A 17742-nucleotide genomic window follows, 5' to 3' on the forward strand; every position below is an offset into this window, starting at 1 on the left:
AAATATTTAACAGTCTAATTAATGATGAATTTGAAGGGTCTAGACAGATTCACTCAACTCTAGGGTGAGAGGGGGCAAAGGCTATGGCTCTCCGCACAGTCCAAACCAGGCACCGGGTGGAGAGGCAGGGTGGATTCCATCCATGCAGTGCCACCCAAGGAGGCTTTGGGTATCTAGGGACCCTCTTCCCTGGCACCAACAGCCTACATACACTGCCCTGCCCTTCCCCCCATTCACACCCAGGGGGTGTGGCCATGTTGCTCTGGGCTATAAATAGTGGTGCCAGGCACTGGCGCTGTATTAATAGAGTGGGCAGGAGGGCAGCGGAGCAGAGAGCAGATCAGCTCTAGCCCAAATTAACTTACTATTTGTACTCAGGGGCCCCAGGCATTGCTCCAACTCTGGCACCTACTGCCCCCAGAGACTTGGCCAGCCCATCTATGTCAGGAAGCCCCTACTCTGCTCACTCAGACCCCACAGAATCCCTGGGCACTCTGGCCATCCAGCCAGAGTCAACAGTCCCTGTCTTGTCCTCTCTGCCCAGAAGGACTCAGGGTCCAGCTGTGTACAGGTGGGTGGAGGAACTGCACATCTGGAGGGAAAACACGGGGCAAAGGAGAGGGTGGATCCTGTTTGTGGGAGATGCAGAAGGGAAACACCCCACGCAGCCTCACACAGAGACACTCAGAAACCATACAGACTCGCGGCCATATGGGCAGACATGCTGCACACTCACAGTGACAGTCACCGACCTGGTGGCCACACAAATAGAATGGACTGGCCAGAGGGAAGCTGGGTGAGGGGTGAATGTGAGAATCTTAGCTCTTCTCATCAGTCTCCTTCTGGTGATAGCATAGGCTCCCTCAACCTATGCAGGACCCCTCTACAGGCTCCGGAGGCGGGTCCCAAGGAGCAGATTCCCCAGAGATGGGGAAGATGGGGTCTGCACAGCCATTCAATAACTCAGACCACCGCTCACAGACGTTCTGAGCACACAAACCATCAGATTAACAGTCTCAGGCTCCCACTGGGGGGCGAAGACCCCATTCCTCTCATTGCGCTCACCCGTCCCAGAACGCCCCTCCCAGCTGGAACGTCTACGCCCGGTTGCCTGGAGCTGTGGCTGACCTGGCGGAGGACTCACCGCTGAACCAGGACCTCCGGACTGTTCGCTCCTACCAGCCCGGGCCCTGCAGGTCGCCCGCCCGCCCTGGGCCTTTGAGGGGGCGGGCCGACCTCCCGCGCCGCCGGCTCCAGGCGCGGTGCGAGCAGCCAGGGAGCGAGCAGCCGCCAATGCCCGGGGAGGGGCGGGCCGGCCACCACAGGCGGGGGAAGGGAGCCAGAGAGGGAGGGACAAAGGCGAGGAGGAGGGGAAGAGGAAGTGATGGAGGAGTGTGGAGCTGGATGGAGAGGGCGGGGTGGGAGGGAGGATGCCACCAGGCGGCGGGATGAAGAACCCGCGCTCGGGGCTGGAGGGATAGTGGGGCAGGCAGGAGAGGTTCCTGGGGACATGACGTTAAAAGTTAAGGTGAGAGGTAAACAGAGGCCAGAAGATGGAGAGCCAGAGGTCAGAGTTCTGTCTCACCTAAAGCTCTCTAGAGTAGGAAGCCAATGACTGAAGCCCACGGCTGTGGGGCCAGCCAGTGTCACCTTACGGCAGCCACACCTTCTGGCCTGGTGGCCTTGGGTTCCTACCCACAGAATGAGGGAGATGGTCTCAGTGACAGCGGAGGCCATTCTATGACTCCATACATGATGGAAAAAAAGTGGGAATCACCATGGGATCCAGCTAGGGTCACTAGGGTCAGCTACGATCCTCAGTCCGGCACTGTGACAAGGTCACCCTGGGCTGAGAGCTCAGGCCAAGGCAGTGTTCTGTGCAATGCAAGCAACACCGATCTGAGCTCCTGTCAGCACCCTAACCCTTTTCCTTCTGGCCCCCACCTGCCAGAGCTCACCCGCACTGACCCAGGCTGTATCAATGTCCTGTTCCTCCAGGGCCACTCCACGGGGCAGCAGCCCTCCTTTCACTTAGTCACAATTTCAAGTTGTGGTGGCTGCCACAGAGAGCTGTCCCCTATTAAGACGCTTGCCAGAGCTGGAGAGGTGGCTAGGTGATTGAGGGCGCCCAGAGGATCTGGGTTCAATTCTCAGCACCCACACTGTCCTTTACTGTCTGTAACTCCAGTTCCATGGGAACCCACCTTCGTCTTCTGGGCACTGTGGGCACTAGGCACACATGTGGTGTACAGACATAGTTGTAGGTAAAACACCCCTACACATTATATACATACATAATACATGCATGCAGACATATAAATGCATGCATATGTATGTACGTACGCATGTATGGATAAAAATAAATTTAAAGACCCTTGCTATCTAGAGCCTCCAAGGTCAAGAAGTCAAGTAAACATTGTCAACCAGTCACCCAGACTAGAACATTCTTGAGCTGGGGCCACAGGGAATTGCTTTTAACCTAAGGACCTGGCCCTGGACACCAGACCTCACTTATACACCATACACACTCTCTCAGACACACTGTGTTCCCAGCAGCCCCCGGGGAAACAGTCTGACTGTCATCTCCAATACAAAGCAACACTGCCCAGTCACAATGACACCGCCTGCACGCTGATCCAGACAGGCCCCCACATTATACATGCTCTATCACACACAGTTACTGTCACAGTTTCAGCCCCCTCCTAGTTATACACTTATTTGAACAGAGCTAGTCTTCCAAGCAGCCCCTGGGGGGACTCTGAAATAAAAAGCCAGCTTCCTTAAAGAAATACGAAGGGATTTTTCCATTCTTGCTGAATAGGTCACTGCTTCGCCCACTCACCGGCATACTATACATGCCCGTGTGCAAACACACATCACACTCACATGTACACAGGAAACCGGTTTCCCTTCTGAAGAAAAGAGGAAGACCCATATAGGGTCAAATGTAAAAAAAAACGAGGGGAGGCGTTAAAAAACAAAGATTCCCCAGGAAGAGTGATTCACCAGTCTGGAAACTGTGATGGCCAGCTGGAAGACCAGGCAGGGAGGAGGATGCTGCCAGTGTGGAGCAGTGAGGAGCAGCGCAGGAGACCGACACAAGGAAGCTGGGCGCTCCGGCCTTCACTCCTGCTCTCCTTCCCTGAGCTTCCCTAGTAAAGATCCTTATCAGCCCTAACAGAGAAAGCCTGGACGCTTCCTGCCTGTCTGGTTCACAGAAGACATAACATAGCCGGAGGGGACGGGGAGAGCTTGGTGTTCTGGATCTCAGGTGGCAGCAGGCACCCTGGGGATCCTGGCTATACCGCAGCTCCTTCCCATCAACGGGGGTTTCAGCAGTGAAGGACACTCAGGCAGCAGCCTGTGGTAGGAGTTGATGGAGGACCGGACCGCCTGCCTACACAGCCCAGGCCCTGAGCTGTGGGGCTCTCTGGAGTCCCCTCCCAGATGTTTCATGTGGTTTGGTGCTGCGGTCCCAGGGCGGAGCAGCCTAGACCCCGGGGTTGAGATGCAGTCGCCCCATTTGTTTCCTTGGTCCCTTTCCCAGCTCCACCCTTTGCTCTGTAGAGAAGAGGGCAGCATGGGATATGCCAAGATGCCTGGGTACCAGGGTGGCAACCTCACATGCTCACTGCTCTGGGCTAAAGGTTGGCATCTGTATTCTGGCCTTCTCTCCCTCCCCTAGCCCAAGCACACTCCTGACAAGAGCCTGTCACTGCCATCTCTGCTCGCCATGAAGAGTGGCATTCCAAGTTGCCTATGGCTGGGCACAGTGCCCAGAATGATGCTTGGGAGGCCTGGCCCAGCCAAAGAAGGCTCCTTGTTATTCCCAAGATATCCCTTTACCTCTCAAAGGTGATCCGGGATTCAAGGCCAGAGTAGAAAATAAGACAAGAAAAAAAGTGTGTGAGTGCACGCGCGCGCGCGCGCGCACACACACACACACACAGACACACACACACACACACGCATGCTACACCTAGGGCCTGTGTTGCTTTACCACTGAGCTACACTTCCAGCCTTATGTGATCCTTTTGTAAAACATGGCGTGCCACAGAGTTCTCATGGACACACGGGAAGACACGCACAGACATTTTGCTGACATCAGCTCTGTGCTCACCCACCACCCATTTGAATACACAGGTCTGTAAACACACGAGGAAAGGCACAAATAAACACCAAAACACACAAGCCCAGAGACACAAACATATCCGGAGACACATAAACACAGTCCAGTCACACAGACACACAGAGATAGCACATCACCCCCGCACCACCCAGTATCCAAGGAAACGAACTCCCAAGAATGTCCGGACTGGGGCCAGGCAGGGCTGGGCTTGGTGCCTTGCTCCAGAGATGAGACAAGGAAACTCTCAGCTCCTAGAACCCAAGGGGAGGGGTGGGGGCTAGGAAGAACACCCATCCCTTTGTGCCTCCGCCTACCCTGCCAAGCTTCTGAAACGGGCGAGCCCAGACAAGAAGACTGGGGTGGGGGGGGGGTGGCAAAGGGAGCCTGGGGTCAGAAGAATGTAGGAGGGTACATACTTGGTAAGATGGGCTTCTGGATCTGGAAAGTGGGGTCACTAGGGCCACAGGAAATGTGTGAGCCTTCTGCCATGGCCTCAGACCCTCCCTCTTCTCAAGAGCTAAATGATGCCCTAGGAACCTGGACCACAGAACTGATGCTTCCAGTCCGTTCACTGTCCAGAGAGGGCAAGAGTGCTCATACCCCAGGGAAACAATGGGATTGGGGGATGTGAGGTACAGGCTGGGAAGGAGGTCTTGGAGTTTGCCCAGTCTCTTCCTTTGCTGCTCTGTGACTCACTGAAGCCTGGAGCAGATGCTCTCTCCGACCCTGAACAGGATGGCCAGGGACAGCATCCCAGCCAAAGCCCCAGTTTGTGGGGACTCACTCCTCTCTTCCAGAGTCAGAGACCTGAGCCCCAGGAGAAGGTGAATCTGCCCTTAGCTGCTGTAGGACTCACCTCCCTGAAACACAGTATCCATGTTCTGCTACACCCCAAAAGCAGAAGGCAGGAGTAGTTCCCATGCCAGAGGTGAGGGAGTGTCACAGAAGACCCCCCCCCAAGGAGCCGGAGAGACAGTGGGGCGAGTGGGATTTCCCCTGCAATCCAGCTAGTGGGCTTGCTGAGACAGCCAGGCTCAACCCTCTCTCCTAGGTGAACTTGACTTACTGAGAGTCACATCTGGTCGGATCCTCTCTTCTCAGTCTGTTAATAAAAAGACCCACCCACGAACTAAGGATGCTCAGTGTTTCCAAGGCAAATACATTGGGCCTATTCAAAGTACCACCCAGCCAGCCCTTGCTTGCCTGCCTGGTAACCATGGCAATTAGGGGACTTTACCCACCTGGGCCTCCCTTACCCAACAGAGCAGTCTGGTGCCTTAGGAAATGGGGGTAGCTAAAGCCATGGCCCTCAGCTTTATGCAGCAGAACAGGCATGCCCTCAGGGGACTTCATCCTCTAGGGCAACTCAATACGACTCCCTGCTGACATCATAGAAACCTCAGGTCCTTTATCTCCACTGTTCCATTCCCCTCCTACAAACACCAAAAGCCATACTATACCCAGGACCCTCTGAAAGCAGGAACTAAAACCTCTTCTCTCTATGTGATTGTGAAGAAATAGTGGGCTGGGGGTGGGCTGGGAAAGGCTGGGTGCTGGGATGGGGGTGGGGTGGTATTTTTAAGATGTTCTGACACCTACACTGAAGGATAGCCAACCATCTAACTGACATGGGAACCGCCATGTCAGGCCTCCCCCAAATTAACACGCACAAGCTATGAAACAGACAGACAGACAGACAGACAGACACAGATAGACAGACCCACCCTCGTTGGTGTGGAGGTATCAAACCTTACCCTGAGTGAGCCGGGTGGGCTGCCGAACAGGGAGCCCATCAATAGTGCAGGCATTGCCACAAGGGTACAGGGTGAGAGTGCCCCGCAGATTCTCGATATAGCAGTGTTCTGGAGCCAGGCCTGCACCCTGCAGGGAGATGTCCCTGGCTGCAGAACCAATCACTGTCCTCCCTGGAGACAGGAGACAAACTGAGTCAGAACAATTATCCAGGCTAAGAAGGTAAGGACCAAGGTGGGTGGCAGTATATGTCTATCTCTTACTTATGCTGAGACTGACCCTGTCCAGTTCTGGCTACCCCCTGAAGGTCAGTAAGGGGTAGAAATTCCTCTCAAGCAAGCAGCGAAAACTCTGTGTCTGAATGGGATCCAGAGAGAGGCCACAGGATTCAAGACACCTTGGCAGCAGAGAGGGGGGCCTCCCTTTGTTCCCCTAACTGGCTGTCTATACTTCCTTTCTAGCCCCTATCTTCTTAGAAAGCCCCCCTTGTCTCTCCTACCCACTCCCTTCCTCTCTCCAGTCCTCTCTCCCTCTCCAGCACAGCCTCTCCCCTCCATCCCTCCCTGGTAGAGCCCCTGGGACTGGCATTTGGAGAATGTGGGGAATGCAGTGTCACCCAGGCAACAGGTGCAGCCAGGAAGGGAGAAGGGCAGGAGAAGCCATGCCAGGGCCTCCTGTTAGGATATACACCCATCTTTTCAATCTTTTCACGTTCCACATAGTTCAGTCTCCCATGCCAGCCATCATCCTGGAGCAAGGGTGGGGTGGGGTGGGGGCTGGCTCTCGATCCCATAGACTGCTGAGAGCAGTGAGCTTTCTTCTTTCCCTCTGCCAGTTCCCTTGATTCTGAACTCAAATTTATTTATTTACTTTAATCAGCTCATCTGCCAAAAAGGGCCGGCAGCCAGGGGAGGCAGGCACGAAGCAAAACAAGCATTGCCTGCATAAGGCAGAAGGGCCACCGCAGTCCCAGCCTCCAGGGCAGGAATGCACATAGTGATGAAGAGGGCAGGAGACTTGTCCTGCTGGCACCTTAACTCACCTTCCTCCAGCGGCAGGAGAGTGATCGCTGTGCTGAGTCTCCCGCTGCCCAGGCTCACCAGATGAGGTTTGTCCGTCTGCACCTTCAGTCCTTGACCCGTCTCAATCAGATCCAATGGCCCTTTCTGCAGGTAATGGATGGGAGGTGAGAGGCACAGACTCTTGGCCAGCACCCTACTCCCTGTCACACCAACAGCCCCTGCAGCCCTTGGCCGTCTCCAAAGGCTCTGAGGTCTGGAAGGCTTAGCATAAAAATCTTATGCAGAGCATTGCTGCACTAAATTCTAATTACACCTGAATCTGGGTCCCTAGCTCATCCCACTGGAATTATCTCCGGGCTAGGCTCAAGTGTCCCTTTTGTTTATTAAAACAGAAACGAGGAGGGAATGCCATAACTAGTAGGAGGGCCAGTCTAGCTCCTGGAAGGCTTGTAATGACTACCCACGTGGCTTGCTTCCTCCTCCTAAACTGAACTGCAAGGGAGCAGGAAGGCATGAACCAGGAGAGTGATCCTGCCCCAGCGCCTGTAAACTGAATTCAGACTTTCACAGAGGAGTGCCGGGCTGAACCAATTAACCTGACTCAGACTGTGACTGAGCTGGTAATAGGCTTGTGACTAGGGAAGGGCAATGGGCAATTGCTGTTGCTCTCAACCTCAGACTTGGACAACTGATGAGTAAAAGAGCTGGAGAGATGACTCGGTGGTGTGAGAGAGTGTTCTGCTCTTGTGGAGGACCCAGGTTCAATTCCCAGCACCCACATCAGAAGGCTATCATTCCCTGTAAGTCCAACTCCTGTTACCTGACGCTGACTTCTTTGGGCACCTGCACCTCACATACACATAAGCACATAAATTAACATAATATAAAATAAAAATAAAACTCAAAAAGAGAAAGATCTGAACCACCCTTACCAAGAGCCCTCTTACCCTATGGTCCTGGTCCCACTCACCTGCACCACAGCCTGGGTCTTGCATCCAGGGCCTAGCTGGCTCCTATTGAGAGGATCCATGGTCCAAGGGCGCCAGAGCTCCTGGGAACACAATAAAAAGCTGGTAAGCGGGAAGGCTGGGAACGGAAGAGAGAAGTCAGCTCTTTGGTGGGGTTCTCAGGGCAAAGCCAGTGCCAGCCACAACTATCTTCAGGACACATAGGATGAAGAAAAGGTGGAGAGATGCTAAGGAGCTTGAGGAAGGGGGAGCAGAGGTGACATGTCCATTCTCTGTTTCCACTTAGTTTCCAGCTTACAGCGTGGACGCTACGCCTCTCCAGTCCTGATCCTTGCCCCAACAAATGCAAACCGCCCACTAGATCTAAACCATGAACCTGCATTTTCTTGCTCTATACTACCCAGGTCCCAGGACTTAGCAGAAGATGCCTGACCCCTGTCCCCCTCTCCTTCCCCACACCCCTTGCCATCTGGAGCCTTAAATGGAGCAGGCAGGGCCTACCAAGAGAAGCAGGAAGCCCCTCTAAGGACACGGATACCCAGAGATCAGCCAGGTGGGTGCAAGGGCTGATGTAACTACAACCCCTCCCCCCCCTTTCCTCCTCTCCCTTTGTCTCTTTTCCCAAGGGTCTCAATGGGATGTTTTCTTAAAGGAGACTGAGAGGGGAAACCCAGCCATTCCTGTCACACAGCTGTCTCAGCTCCTGTAACTTTTTCCTTGAAAGCTACCTCACCTATTATAGTCAGCTGTAAACTGTTTGTGCTTTTGAGTCCAGACCTCTGAGGCTCTTCAGTGGCTTGGTGCTGGACGAAGCAGAAATAGATTCCTGAGCCCAAATTTGAACCTTCTGACTATCTAGTATACCTCAATAAATCTGTTAGTTATATTTTTAAAGTGTATGAAGGCCAAGCAGTATACTAGGTCACGTGTCCCACCGGATACAACTCAACTTGCTCTGGAAATGGCAGCAATTACAAGCCGTGTAACGGCTTGAAGGCTAAGCCAACTGACCAGCCCTCATTCTTAGGCTGTGTTCTGGTGCCTGACCTTTTGTGTATGAGCACGATACCAGCTCCTCAGGGTTCCTTCCCACTTTCTCTTCCAGCTGTCACACAAGTGACCCTCAAAGGAAGTAGGCTGAGAGCTTGGATTCCAAGGACTGTCCCCTCCTGACCTCCAGGCAATCAGGCACGGAGTCACTCAATGCAGCTTTCCCACATCCACCCTTCTTCCTGGCCAGGCCTTCATCATCTCCGTCACTATTTCCACCCGAGTTGGCAGAAAAGAGGCAGGAACAGTGAATGCCTGGGACCCACTCTAGGACTGCCTGGGAGGAGGGAAGACATAGGCCACTCACCCTCACTGGCCCTCACTGGCCCCTCTCCAAAAGCACTAGCCACGGGAGTCTTCCTAGAGTCAGAGCTGTATGTCTTTCTTTCTTTTTTCTTTTTTAAGATTTATTTATTTCGGGGGCTGGTGAGATGGCTCAGCGTTAAGAGCACTGACTGCACTTCCAAAGGTCTTGAGTTCAAATCCCAGCAACCACATGGTAGCTCACAACCATCCGTTAACAAGATCTGATGCCCTCTTCTGGGGTGTCTAAAGACAGCTACAGTGTACTTACATATAATAAATAAATCTTTTTTTTTTTTAAAAAAAAAAAAAAAAAAGATTTATTTATTTCGATGTGCATTGTTGTTCTGCCTGCATGTTCTGTGTAACGGTGCCAAATCCCTGAGAACTGGAGTTGCAGACATCTGTGAGCTGCCATGTGGGTGAGGGGAATTGAACCCAGATATCTTAACCACTGAGCCATCCCTCTAGTTCCAAAGTCTTTCTTATGTACAGGATTGAAATCTCTCAGCATCTTTTTTTTTTTTTTTTTTTTTAAGGGGGGGAATGGCAAGGGAGTAGGTTCAAATTGGGGGATTATGTAAAAAGACTGGAAAAGAAAACAAAACCAAAGACAACAAAGGTTCTTGGGTTGGAAGAATTTTAGACTAGGATGCAAGACCCCTAAAATTTACCGACTTCATTACCTGTATGATCTTGTACAACGTATTTTACATACACACACACATACTTGGGTTTTGTTTTTTTAGGCAAGATCTAGTTGCCTAAAAATATCCCAGGTTGGCTGTAAAATGAAAAATGAAGGCTGGATGTGGTGACACATGCTTTTAATTCTAGCACGCAGGAGGCAGAGGCAAGTAGATCTCTAGGAGTCTGAGACCAGCTTGGTCCACACAGCAAATTCCAGGCCAGTTAAAGTTTCATCCCAGAAAAATCTTGTGTAAGGGGCGTGGGGGAAGGTGGTGGCGGCGGAGGAGACCTTGAATTTCTTTCTAAACTTCCTGATATACCTTAGGTGTATGACATCATGCCCTCTTTTATGTGGTGCTAGGGATGAAATCCAGGACTTTTGTAGTTGCTGTTTCTAGAGACCATTTTACAATCCCAGGACCTTGGGGTGGCTTTTTTGTTGCTCATTTGTTGAGACAGAGTTTCAGTCTGTAGCTAATGCTGGTCTAGAACTTATTATGCAAACCAGACTGGTCTACAGCTCCTGTTTTACCCCTCCTAATTGCTGGGTTTACACAGGTAAGCCACTATGCCTTGATTGGACAAGTCATTAAACTTCTCGCATTGTCAAGTCAATTTCTACAAAACCTTAATAATAATAATTAAAAGAAAAATTAGCCAGAACAGGACTTGTCTAGAATAGTACTTGCCTGGGGCTAGGCGTGGAACAGAAATAGACTGTGAATAAGCACAAGATGTTTGAGCTGTGTGCAACAGAAATGTTCTTTTTGGGGGTTGTCATGTACACACATATGTGTCTAGGACACATATGCATAGGCCAGAGGCAGATGTAAGGTACCCCCCCTCCCCCTGCTATTCCCTTGAGTTAAGGTTATCTCATTGAATCTGAACTAGGCTGTTGGCCATCAAACCCCAGCAATCCTCCTGCCTCTTTCCCACCCTCAGCTCTGAAATTAAAGACGCGGGTGCTGGGGATCTGAACGCAGTTCCTCATGCTTGAGTAGCATTCATTTTTATCTACTAAACCATTGTCCCTGCCCGAAACAAGAATGCTCTAAAATTAAGTTTCAATGATAGGTACATAGCTCTGTAAATACTCTAAAAGTAATCGCAGAGTTAATTTGGGTTGATTTTATGCTATACAGATTAATTCTTAAGAATCTGTGAAAAAAGACTGGGCAGTGGTGGCGCACGCCTTTAATCCCAGCACTCGGGAGGCAGAGGCAGACGGATTTCTGAGTTCGAGGCCAGCCTGGTCTACAGAGTGAGTTCCAGGACAGCCAGGGCTACACAGAAAAACCCTGTCCTGAAAAATCAAGGGGGGGGGAAAAAAAAGCTGGATGGCTCAGCGGTTAAGAGTACTGACCGTTCTTCCGAAGGTCCTGAGTTCAAATCCCAGAAACCACATGGTGGCTCACAACCATCTGTAAAGAGATCTGACACTCTTCTGGTGTGTCTGAAGACAGCACAGTGTACTTACATATAACAATAAATAATTCTTGAAAGAAAGAAAGAAAGAAAGAAAGAAAGAAAGAAAGAAAGAAAGAAACTGTGAAGAGAGACTAGGATTTGGAGAAATCACTTTCTGTCAAGAGCACTTGTGGGGCTGGAGAGATGGCTCAGTGGTTAAGATTGCTCTTCCAAAGGTCCTGAGTTCAAATCCCAGCAACCACATGGTGGCTCACAACCACCCGCAATGAAATCTGATGGCCTCTTCTGGTGTGTCTGAAGTCAGCTACAGTGTACTTAAGCTATAATAAATAAATCTTTTTTTTATTCTTGGTTTTTCGAGGCAGGGTTTCTCTGTATAGCCCTGGCTGTCCCGGAACTCACTTTGTAGACCAGGCTGGCCTCGAACTCAGAAATCCGCCTGCCTCTGCCTCCCGAGTGCTGGGATTAAAGGTGTGCGCCACCACGCCCGGCTATAATAAATAAATCTTTTAAAAAAAAAAAAAAAAAAAAAAAAAAAGCACTTGTTGTTCTTCCAAAAGACAGGAATTCTGTTCCCAGCATCCACACAGTGGCTCTCAATCATTTGCATCTCCTGTTTCAAGGATTCCTCACTCTTTTCTAGACTCAGTGGGCTCCAGACACATACAGGATGCACAAACATACATGCAGGCAAAACACCATACACATAAAATACAAATAAAAAAATTTAAATTCAAGTGTATCTGAAGATCCAGGAAAGATACTAAATCACACTCCATGAGCCACAAAGAAATCTAAAACAGCAGCTATGACTAGCTGTGGATGGCACTTGGGTCTATGCCTCAGTTTCCCTAGCTGCCATACTGTCACTGTCACCTGCGAAGCCCTTACTTATTTACAGAGAATAAATTCAAGTGGAGTTAAAGGCTGTAAAGGAATTAGGTTAGTGAGGAAATAAGAGTGACTCAAGGAGAGGCTAGACAGGAATAAGGAGGTGAAATGAGAGGCAGAGATAAGGAGAGAGGTGTAAAGAGAAGATAAGAAACCGCACAGCAATTGGAAGGTGCGAGGCTATGGCCTCAGCTCAGAAACCTAACCCACAGCAGAGGAAAAAGACACCGGACCAACATGACCTGGGTTCCGACAGTGCTTTGATAGAGGGATCTCACTGTGGCCTAGGTGCCCTCCTCTCTGACCCTAATCCCATGTCTCTCAGAGAAGCAGTGCTGTCCCTTGACACCCTCCACTGGCTGGCTTGCTATGGTCCCATTGAGTGGCTATCTAGATCCAGGGCTTTAATTACCCACTCAGCTATGCCCAAATGCAAAACAAACAAACAAACAAACAAACAACAACAAAAAAAGTCCTTGTGGTATGGCTTCCACTGCTGAAGAGCCGGCCTAGCCCTCTCTGCAACCCTCTCGCACCCTGATGTAGAAGGCCGAGCACCTCCTAGCCAGCCATTTAGGTAGCAGGGGTCTGGCTGTGCCTGTATTATCGAGATAGGGAAAGCCACCCTAGAGTATAAGGACTGGGGTCTGACCCAGCTAACCCTAGCCCCAACCCCAATGTGCTAACACCACCGCTCTCCGGGTCTTAGCACCTGAACAAAGGTGAAGGGAGTTCTAGAAAGAGCCAACCAGCCCTGACACCAGCAAGCACTGAAGAAAGTCCTTGGGATCCCAAGGGGCCCAAGAGGAAAGGTCCAAAGCCTTAGAGCAAAAAGCCAGGTCCCCTCCCTCACCTGGGTCTCATAGGAGCCAACTGGTGGCTCTAGAGGGGCAATGCATAGCAGTAGGCCAAGGCCTTTCTAGTCACAATGACTTTCTTTCGCCTTCCCTACTCACATCCGCCCTAGAGGAAGGGCCACCAGCAGAGGAAGGAGTCAGGACGGGAAGGAAACTGAGGCCGGTCGGGCAGAATGCCCAGGAGAGGCAGGGCGAGTGTCCAAAGGCCAAGCATGTAGAGAAGAAATTAGAAGTAAGAAAAATAGGCAGAAAAAAAAAGGGGGTCTTTAGAAAGGATGAGGCACAGGGATAGTAGAGTGTGAAATCAGGAGGAAATACCGAAAGCTGGTGAGGAGAGCCTGGGTGTGGTGGTACATGCCTGTAAACCCAATTCCCTGAACTCCGGATGTGGCGACAGGATAGCAGACACTCAAGGCCAGCCTCAGCCTGGGCTTCATGAGACCTTGTCTCAAAAAATAACAGCAGTTCTGGGGATGAGATAGTGAACTAGGAAAATAGATTGTAGGGGAGGCCAGGGGACCCTAATAAGCGCGCATGGTGTGGGGGGGGTAAGGGCACAACTTAGCATAGTCCCCAAACAGGAGAGGAAGAACCAGGCGCTTCGGAGTGTCTTTGGGGGGGGGGGGGACGGAACCGGAGGGCAGCTAGGAAAAGAAGAATCCCAGAAGCAGGAGAACAGAGTCTTGGACAGTCTGGGGACAGAGAAGACAGAGCTGGGAAGAGTAGTTGGGGTGGAAGAGTATTGGGGAGCGACTCTGGAAAGGTGCACTTCTCGGAAACCCGCAGGGTTTGTGGATCTCCGCACAGCAGAAGCTCGGCCCTCCCCAGGCCACCGGGTGGGACAAGGCAGCAGTGTTGGGTCGCCTGCTGCGGCTGCCCCGCCCGTCCGGCCCCGGGGACAAGCGGCCTTTCTTCAGCAGGGCAGAGAGAGAAGTCGCTTGTTTGCTCGGCAGGGAAAGGGGGCGGCCTCGCAGCTGCAGGAAGGGGGCTGGCATGTGGAGGGAGATGCGTGCGTGCAGGGAGGTTGCATGAGTGGAGCAGCCTTCCCGGGCGACCCTTCCTAGCGCGTGGAGTGCGTGGTGTGAAGCGGACTAAGTGTGTGAAGTCGAGGCCCATGTGAAGGATTCACGTGTGCACCCGTGGGGTGACACTGGACTGTCGGTGTGACGTGTCTTGCGGGTGCGCGGAGGTGAGGCGTGGGATGTTGTGCGTGGGAGCTGTGCGGACGCCCGTTTTAGTGGCCAGTTCTGTTTGTGTGACCGCCGTGGACTGAGCCCGAAGTGCGATGAGTCAGTCTCCGGGAGCCTCCGGGACCGCTGAGCTAACGGGCCCAGAATGCAGCCCCACCCCGGCTCACTGGGTCCCCCGCCGGGCCGCGCGGTCGCGGGCCAAATCCCCGCTGCGTTGGCCTGGCCGGAAGCGTCCGCGGCGCCAGGGCAACCCCGCGCCCCACGACCCCACCCAGCCGCCTGCCCGAGCTTCCCCATCCCGGGGGAGCCTGATGACGGCGCTCGACCTCGGCTGGGGAACTCCGCGCTGTATTTGGATCCAGACCGCGGAGGCGGAGCGAGAGCCAGCGGCTCAGTCATCCCAGGTCGCCGGGGACCCTCATAGATAACGGGGGTCCTGGAAAAGTGCCCAGGAGACCCTAGACGTGGAAACCCCAGGATCCCTCCTTGATTCCCTCCCACGCCTCAGAGTTGGACTCCACATCTTTTTGAGTCCATCCAGGCACCTGGAACGAGGACAAGAGCGGAGACGCCTAGGGGATCCCCCTTCCTGTGGTCCTGCTGATGTGGAGAGGAACCATGTGCGATGCTGTAGGCAAGGTCCCGCGCGCGTACCCAACCCGAGACTGCGAGTGTAGGATACTGGCCGTCGGGGTGCCCACAGGAGAATCGAGATCCCGCAAGTCTGGGAGGGGGGGATCCCTCCGCTTAATACCAGGGCCCCCTCTGGCGGTGGCGCTGGCAACGACTCAGGAGGGCAAAAGCAAGCAGCTCGCCGAGGGCGGCCCATAAAGCCCCTTCCGCCAACGCACTCACCTGGCATGGCCCCCTTTTTCCGCACCTTTCTACCCAGTTCTCTGGGCCAGACTGGTCTCGTCTGGTCCCGGGGACTTTCCCTTCTGTAGACCCAGCCAGACGGCGAATGGAACCCCAAGGCATAGTGGGAGGGGCACGCTTACCTTGTGGGGAGTTGGGGGGACACCGGTCCCTTTGCCCAAGTGGGCCGCGGCGGCCTCCGGCTGGCGAGAACTCTGTTGCTTTTCCCCTGGAGCCAGCTGAGTAGGAGGAGAGGGAGACTGTCCCGCCCCCCTTCCCTGAGTCCCCGCCCCCATCCCGTCCTGTCCGCCTGGCCAGCTAGAGAAGACGCCCTTGTGGTGCTGGAGCCCAAGGCCCCCACCCAGCCTTTCCCACAGCAGCACCTCCCCCGCTTGCACAGCGCCCGCTTTGTTCATCTGTACAGCTGGGCTTTCCACCACCACCACCACCATGGCCACCACCGTGCAAACTCTCCTCTCGCCCTCCCCTTCCGACCCTCCTAGACCACCCTCCACTCTGGGCCTCGAAGCACTTCTTTATTTACCCCCCCACCCCCCGCCTACCCAAGATGCTTGAATCTTCCCCTGACTCCCCATGAGCCCTAGCGCAGTCCTACCACAGATGCTCAACTTTCCTTTCAGAACATCTACTGAGGACACGCAGGTCAGCTGTTCCAAGCCCCACCATAGAGAGCTGTCGGTCGAATTAATAATTGCACACCAGGCTTCAGAAATGAACGTGAAGGCAAGGTCTGTTGAAAGTGTACTGTAAGCCAGATGGTGGTGGCCTTTTTTCCCAGCACTCGGGAGGCAGAGGCAGGTGGATCTCTGAGTTCGAGACCAGGCTGGTCTCAGAATGAGTTCAAGGACAGTCAGGGCTACACAGAGAAACCCTGTCTCGAAAAACAAAAAAGTGTGGTGCAAACCACAGGACCGAGGAAAGCTGAATGGAGCTGGCTCTTTTGCCTCTGCCCATTCACCTCCACTACAGACTTGTGGGGTTACAGCTGGAGCTGGAAGCAGGGTTGAAAGACACCAGGTTGGCTGAAGAGTGAGCGTTTGAGGAAGAAAAGAGGGAGGGGAGCGGTCTATAAACCCAGCCTGAGGAAGTCATTCAGCAATCCAACCTCCACCCCGAAATCCAAGCTGACAGTGTAGCTGCACCTTGCAAAGCCTGCTCTTGCCCCAGGAGACGGCTGGGAGGCCTCAGGGGAGCTGAACTCAGAGGAGACTGGGCCTCTTTAACCTGCACTAAAGGATTGGCAGAGGCTCTTCCTCAGTGAAGGAACGAGCAGGAAGCCCCCAAGTCTGGCCTAAGTTCCAGATGGGATGGGTTGGAAAAATTTTTAAAATGAAAGTCCTCTTTGGAATGGACAAACCCTGTTCTGTTCCAGTGGCTTTTGTTCTGTTCTCTCTCTCTCTCTCTCTCTCTCTCTCTCTCTCTCTCTCTCTCTCTCTCTCTCTCTCTCTCTTCTCTCTCTCTTTCCCAGGAATGGCAAGAGACTGAACTGCAGGAATTTAGTCACTCATTGACAGAACTAGCATTAGTAGGGGGCATCCACAGCTGCCAATTAAGCCTGAGACTGCCGAGCAGTGAACAAGAGGGAGGAGGAGAAAGGCTCTCCTGCCAACTCCTCTAGCCAACAGAGGTGACAAGTGCACTGTGGTCACCAGATTTAAGCATTTGTTTGTTTGTTTGTTTTCGAGACAGGATTTCTCTATATAGCCCTGGCTGTCCTGGAACTCACTTTGTAGACCAGGCTGGCCTTGAACTCAGAAATCCGCCTGCCTCTGCCTCCTGAGTGCTGGGATTAAAGGCCGCCGGTCAAGCAGCTTCTTTTTACCTCTCTTCGTATCATTTGAGGCTCAAGGAACAATTTCAGCTCTGGCCAACCTTCCTGAGGCACGTGTCAGTCACAGCAGAAATTTTCATGCTGCTCTAGTGTGGGTTTTGTTTTTTTTTGTTGTTGTTTTTTTTGTTTTTTTTTTGTTTTTTTTTTTTGAGCAAAAAGAGAAAGCAAACCAAAATCATCTTGTTCCAAATCTAGCATTTGGAGAGGGGCTCAGATTAGCAGGATCTCAAACTCTTCCATCTTTTTCTTAACCTCCGGCGGCTGCTGACTGACTTGGTCAGGACGACTGTCAGGCAATCATTAATCCCCCTAGAGGCAGGTGACGCTGAGGCAGGGGGCTCTAAAAAAGCACCTAATTTTTTCTCAGTGTCTCACTGTCCAGCTGACCCTATGATCAAGGCTCTATGAAATTTGTCCTATCTCCTGCTGGGTCCAGCCTCTGTGTTCCCACAGTTAGAGCACTCAGGGGACTAAAGACCTCCTGCCCCCACCCCTCCACCCTCATCCCACTCCACATCTGGAGCCCATCAAGAAGCCCAGTGCTCTCTCACAGTTATGCAAGAGGTCGAGCAGCTGGGAGCTCAGTGCAGAGCTGCAAAGGGGGAGGAAGAGAAGAAAGCAGAGACGAACCAGCTTTCCAAGCAAGCTTCAGACTTTCCGAAATGGAAGCAGGGGGAGAGGGCAGAGGCTGGGAGTGGAAGGAAGGGTGAGTTCTTCAAAGCCTTCTGCACTTAGCTGTGAATTTCAAGAGT

General features: G+C 52.6%; 1 protein-coding gene across 12 annotated transcripts in view; it reads right to left on the reverse strand.

Annotated features, from left to right (window-relative positions):
* Positions 1-15354, reverse strand: part of Phldb1 (pleckstrin homology like domain family B member 1) — a 48844-nt gene extending 33490 nt beyond the window's left edge. For all 12 annotated transcript variants that reach the window (XM_029542808.1, XM_021205962.2, XM_029542806.1 and 9 more), the window contains exons 1-4: positions 15282-15354; positions 7874-7954; positions 6924-7047; positions 5884-6054 (exon numbers count right to left, since the gene is read on the reverse strand). In XM_029542808.1, the coding sequence (XP_029398668.1) occupies positions 5884-6054; positions 6924-7047; positions 7874-7933 (355 nt within the window). In that variant the 5' untranslated portion in view covers positions 7934-7954; positions 15282-15354. The remainder of the gene's footprint in view (positions 1-5883; positions 6055-6923; positions 7048-7873; positions 7955-15281) is intronic.
* Between the last annotated feature and the right edge of the window lie 2388 nt (positions 15355-17742).

The sequence above is a fragment of the Mus pahari genome, chromosome 10 (assembly GCF_900095145.1).
Source record: "Mus pahari chromosome 10, PAHARI_EIJ_v1.1, whole genome shotgun sequence".
Lineage (NCBI taxonomy): Eukaryota > Metazoa > Chordata > Mammalia > Rodentia > Muridae > Mus > Mus pahari.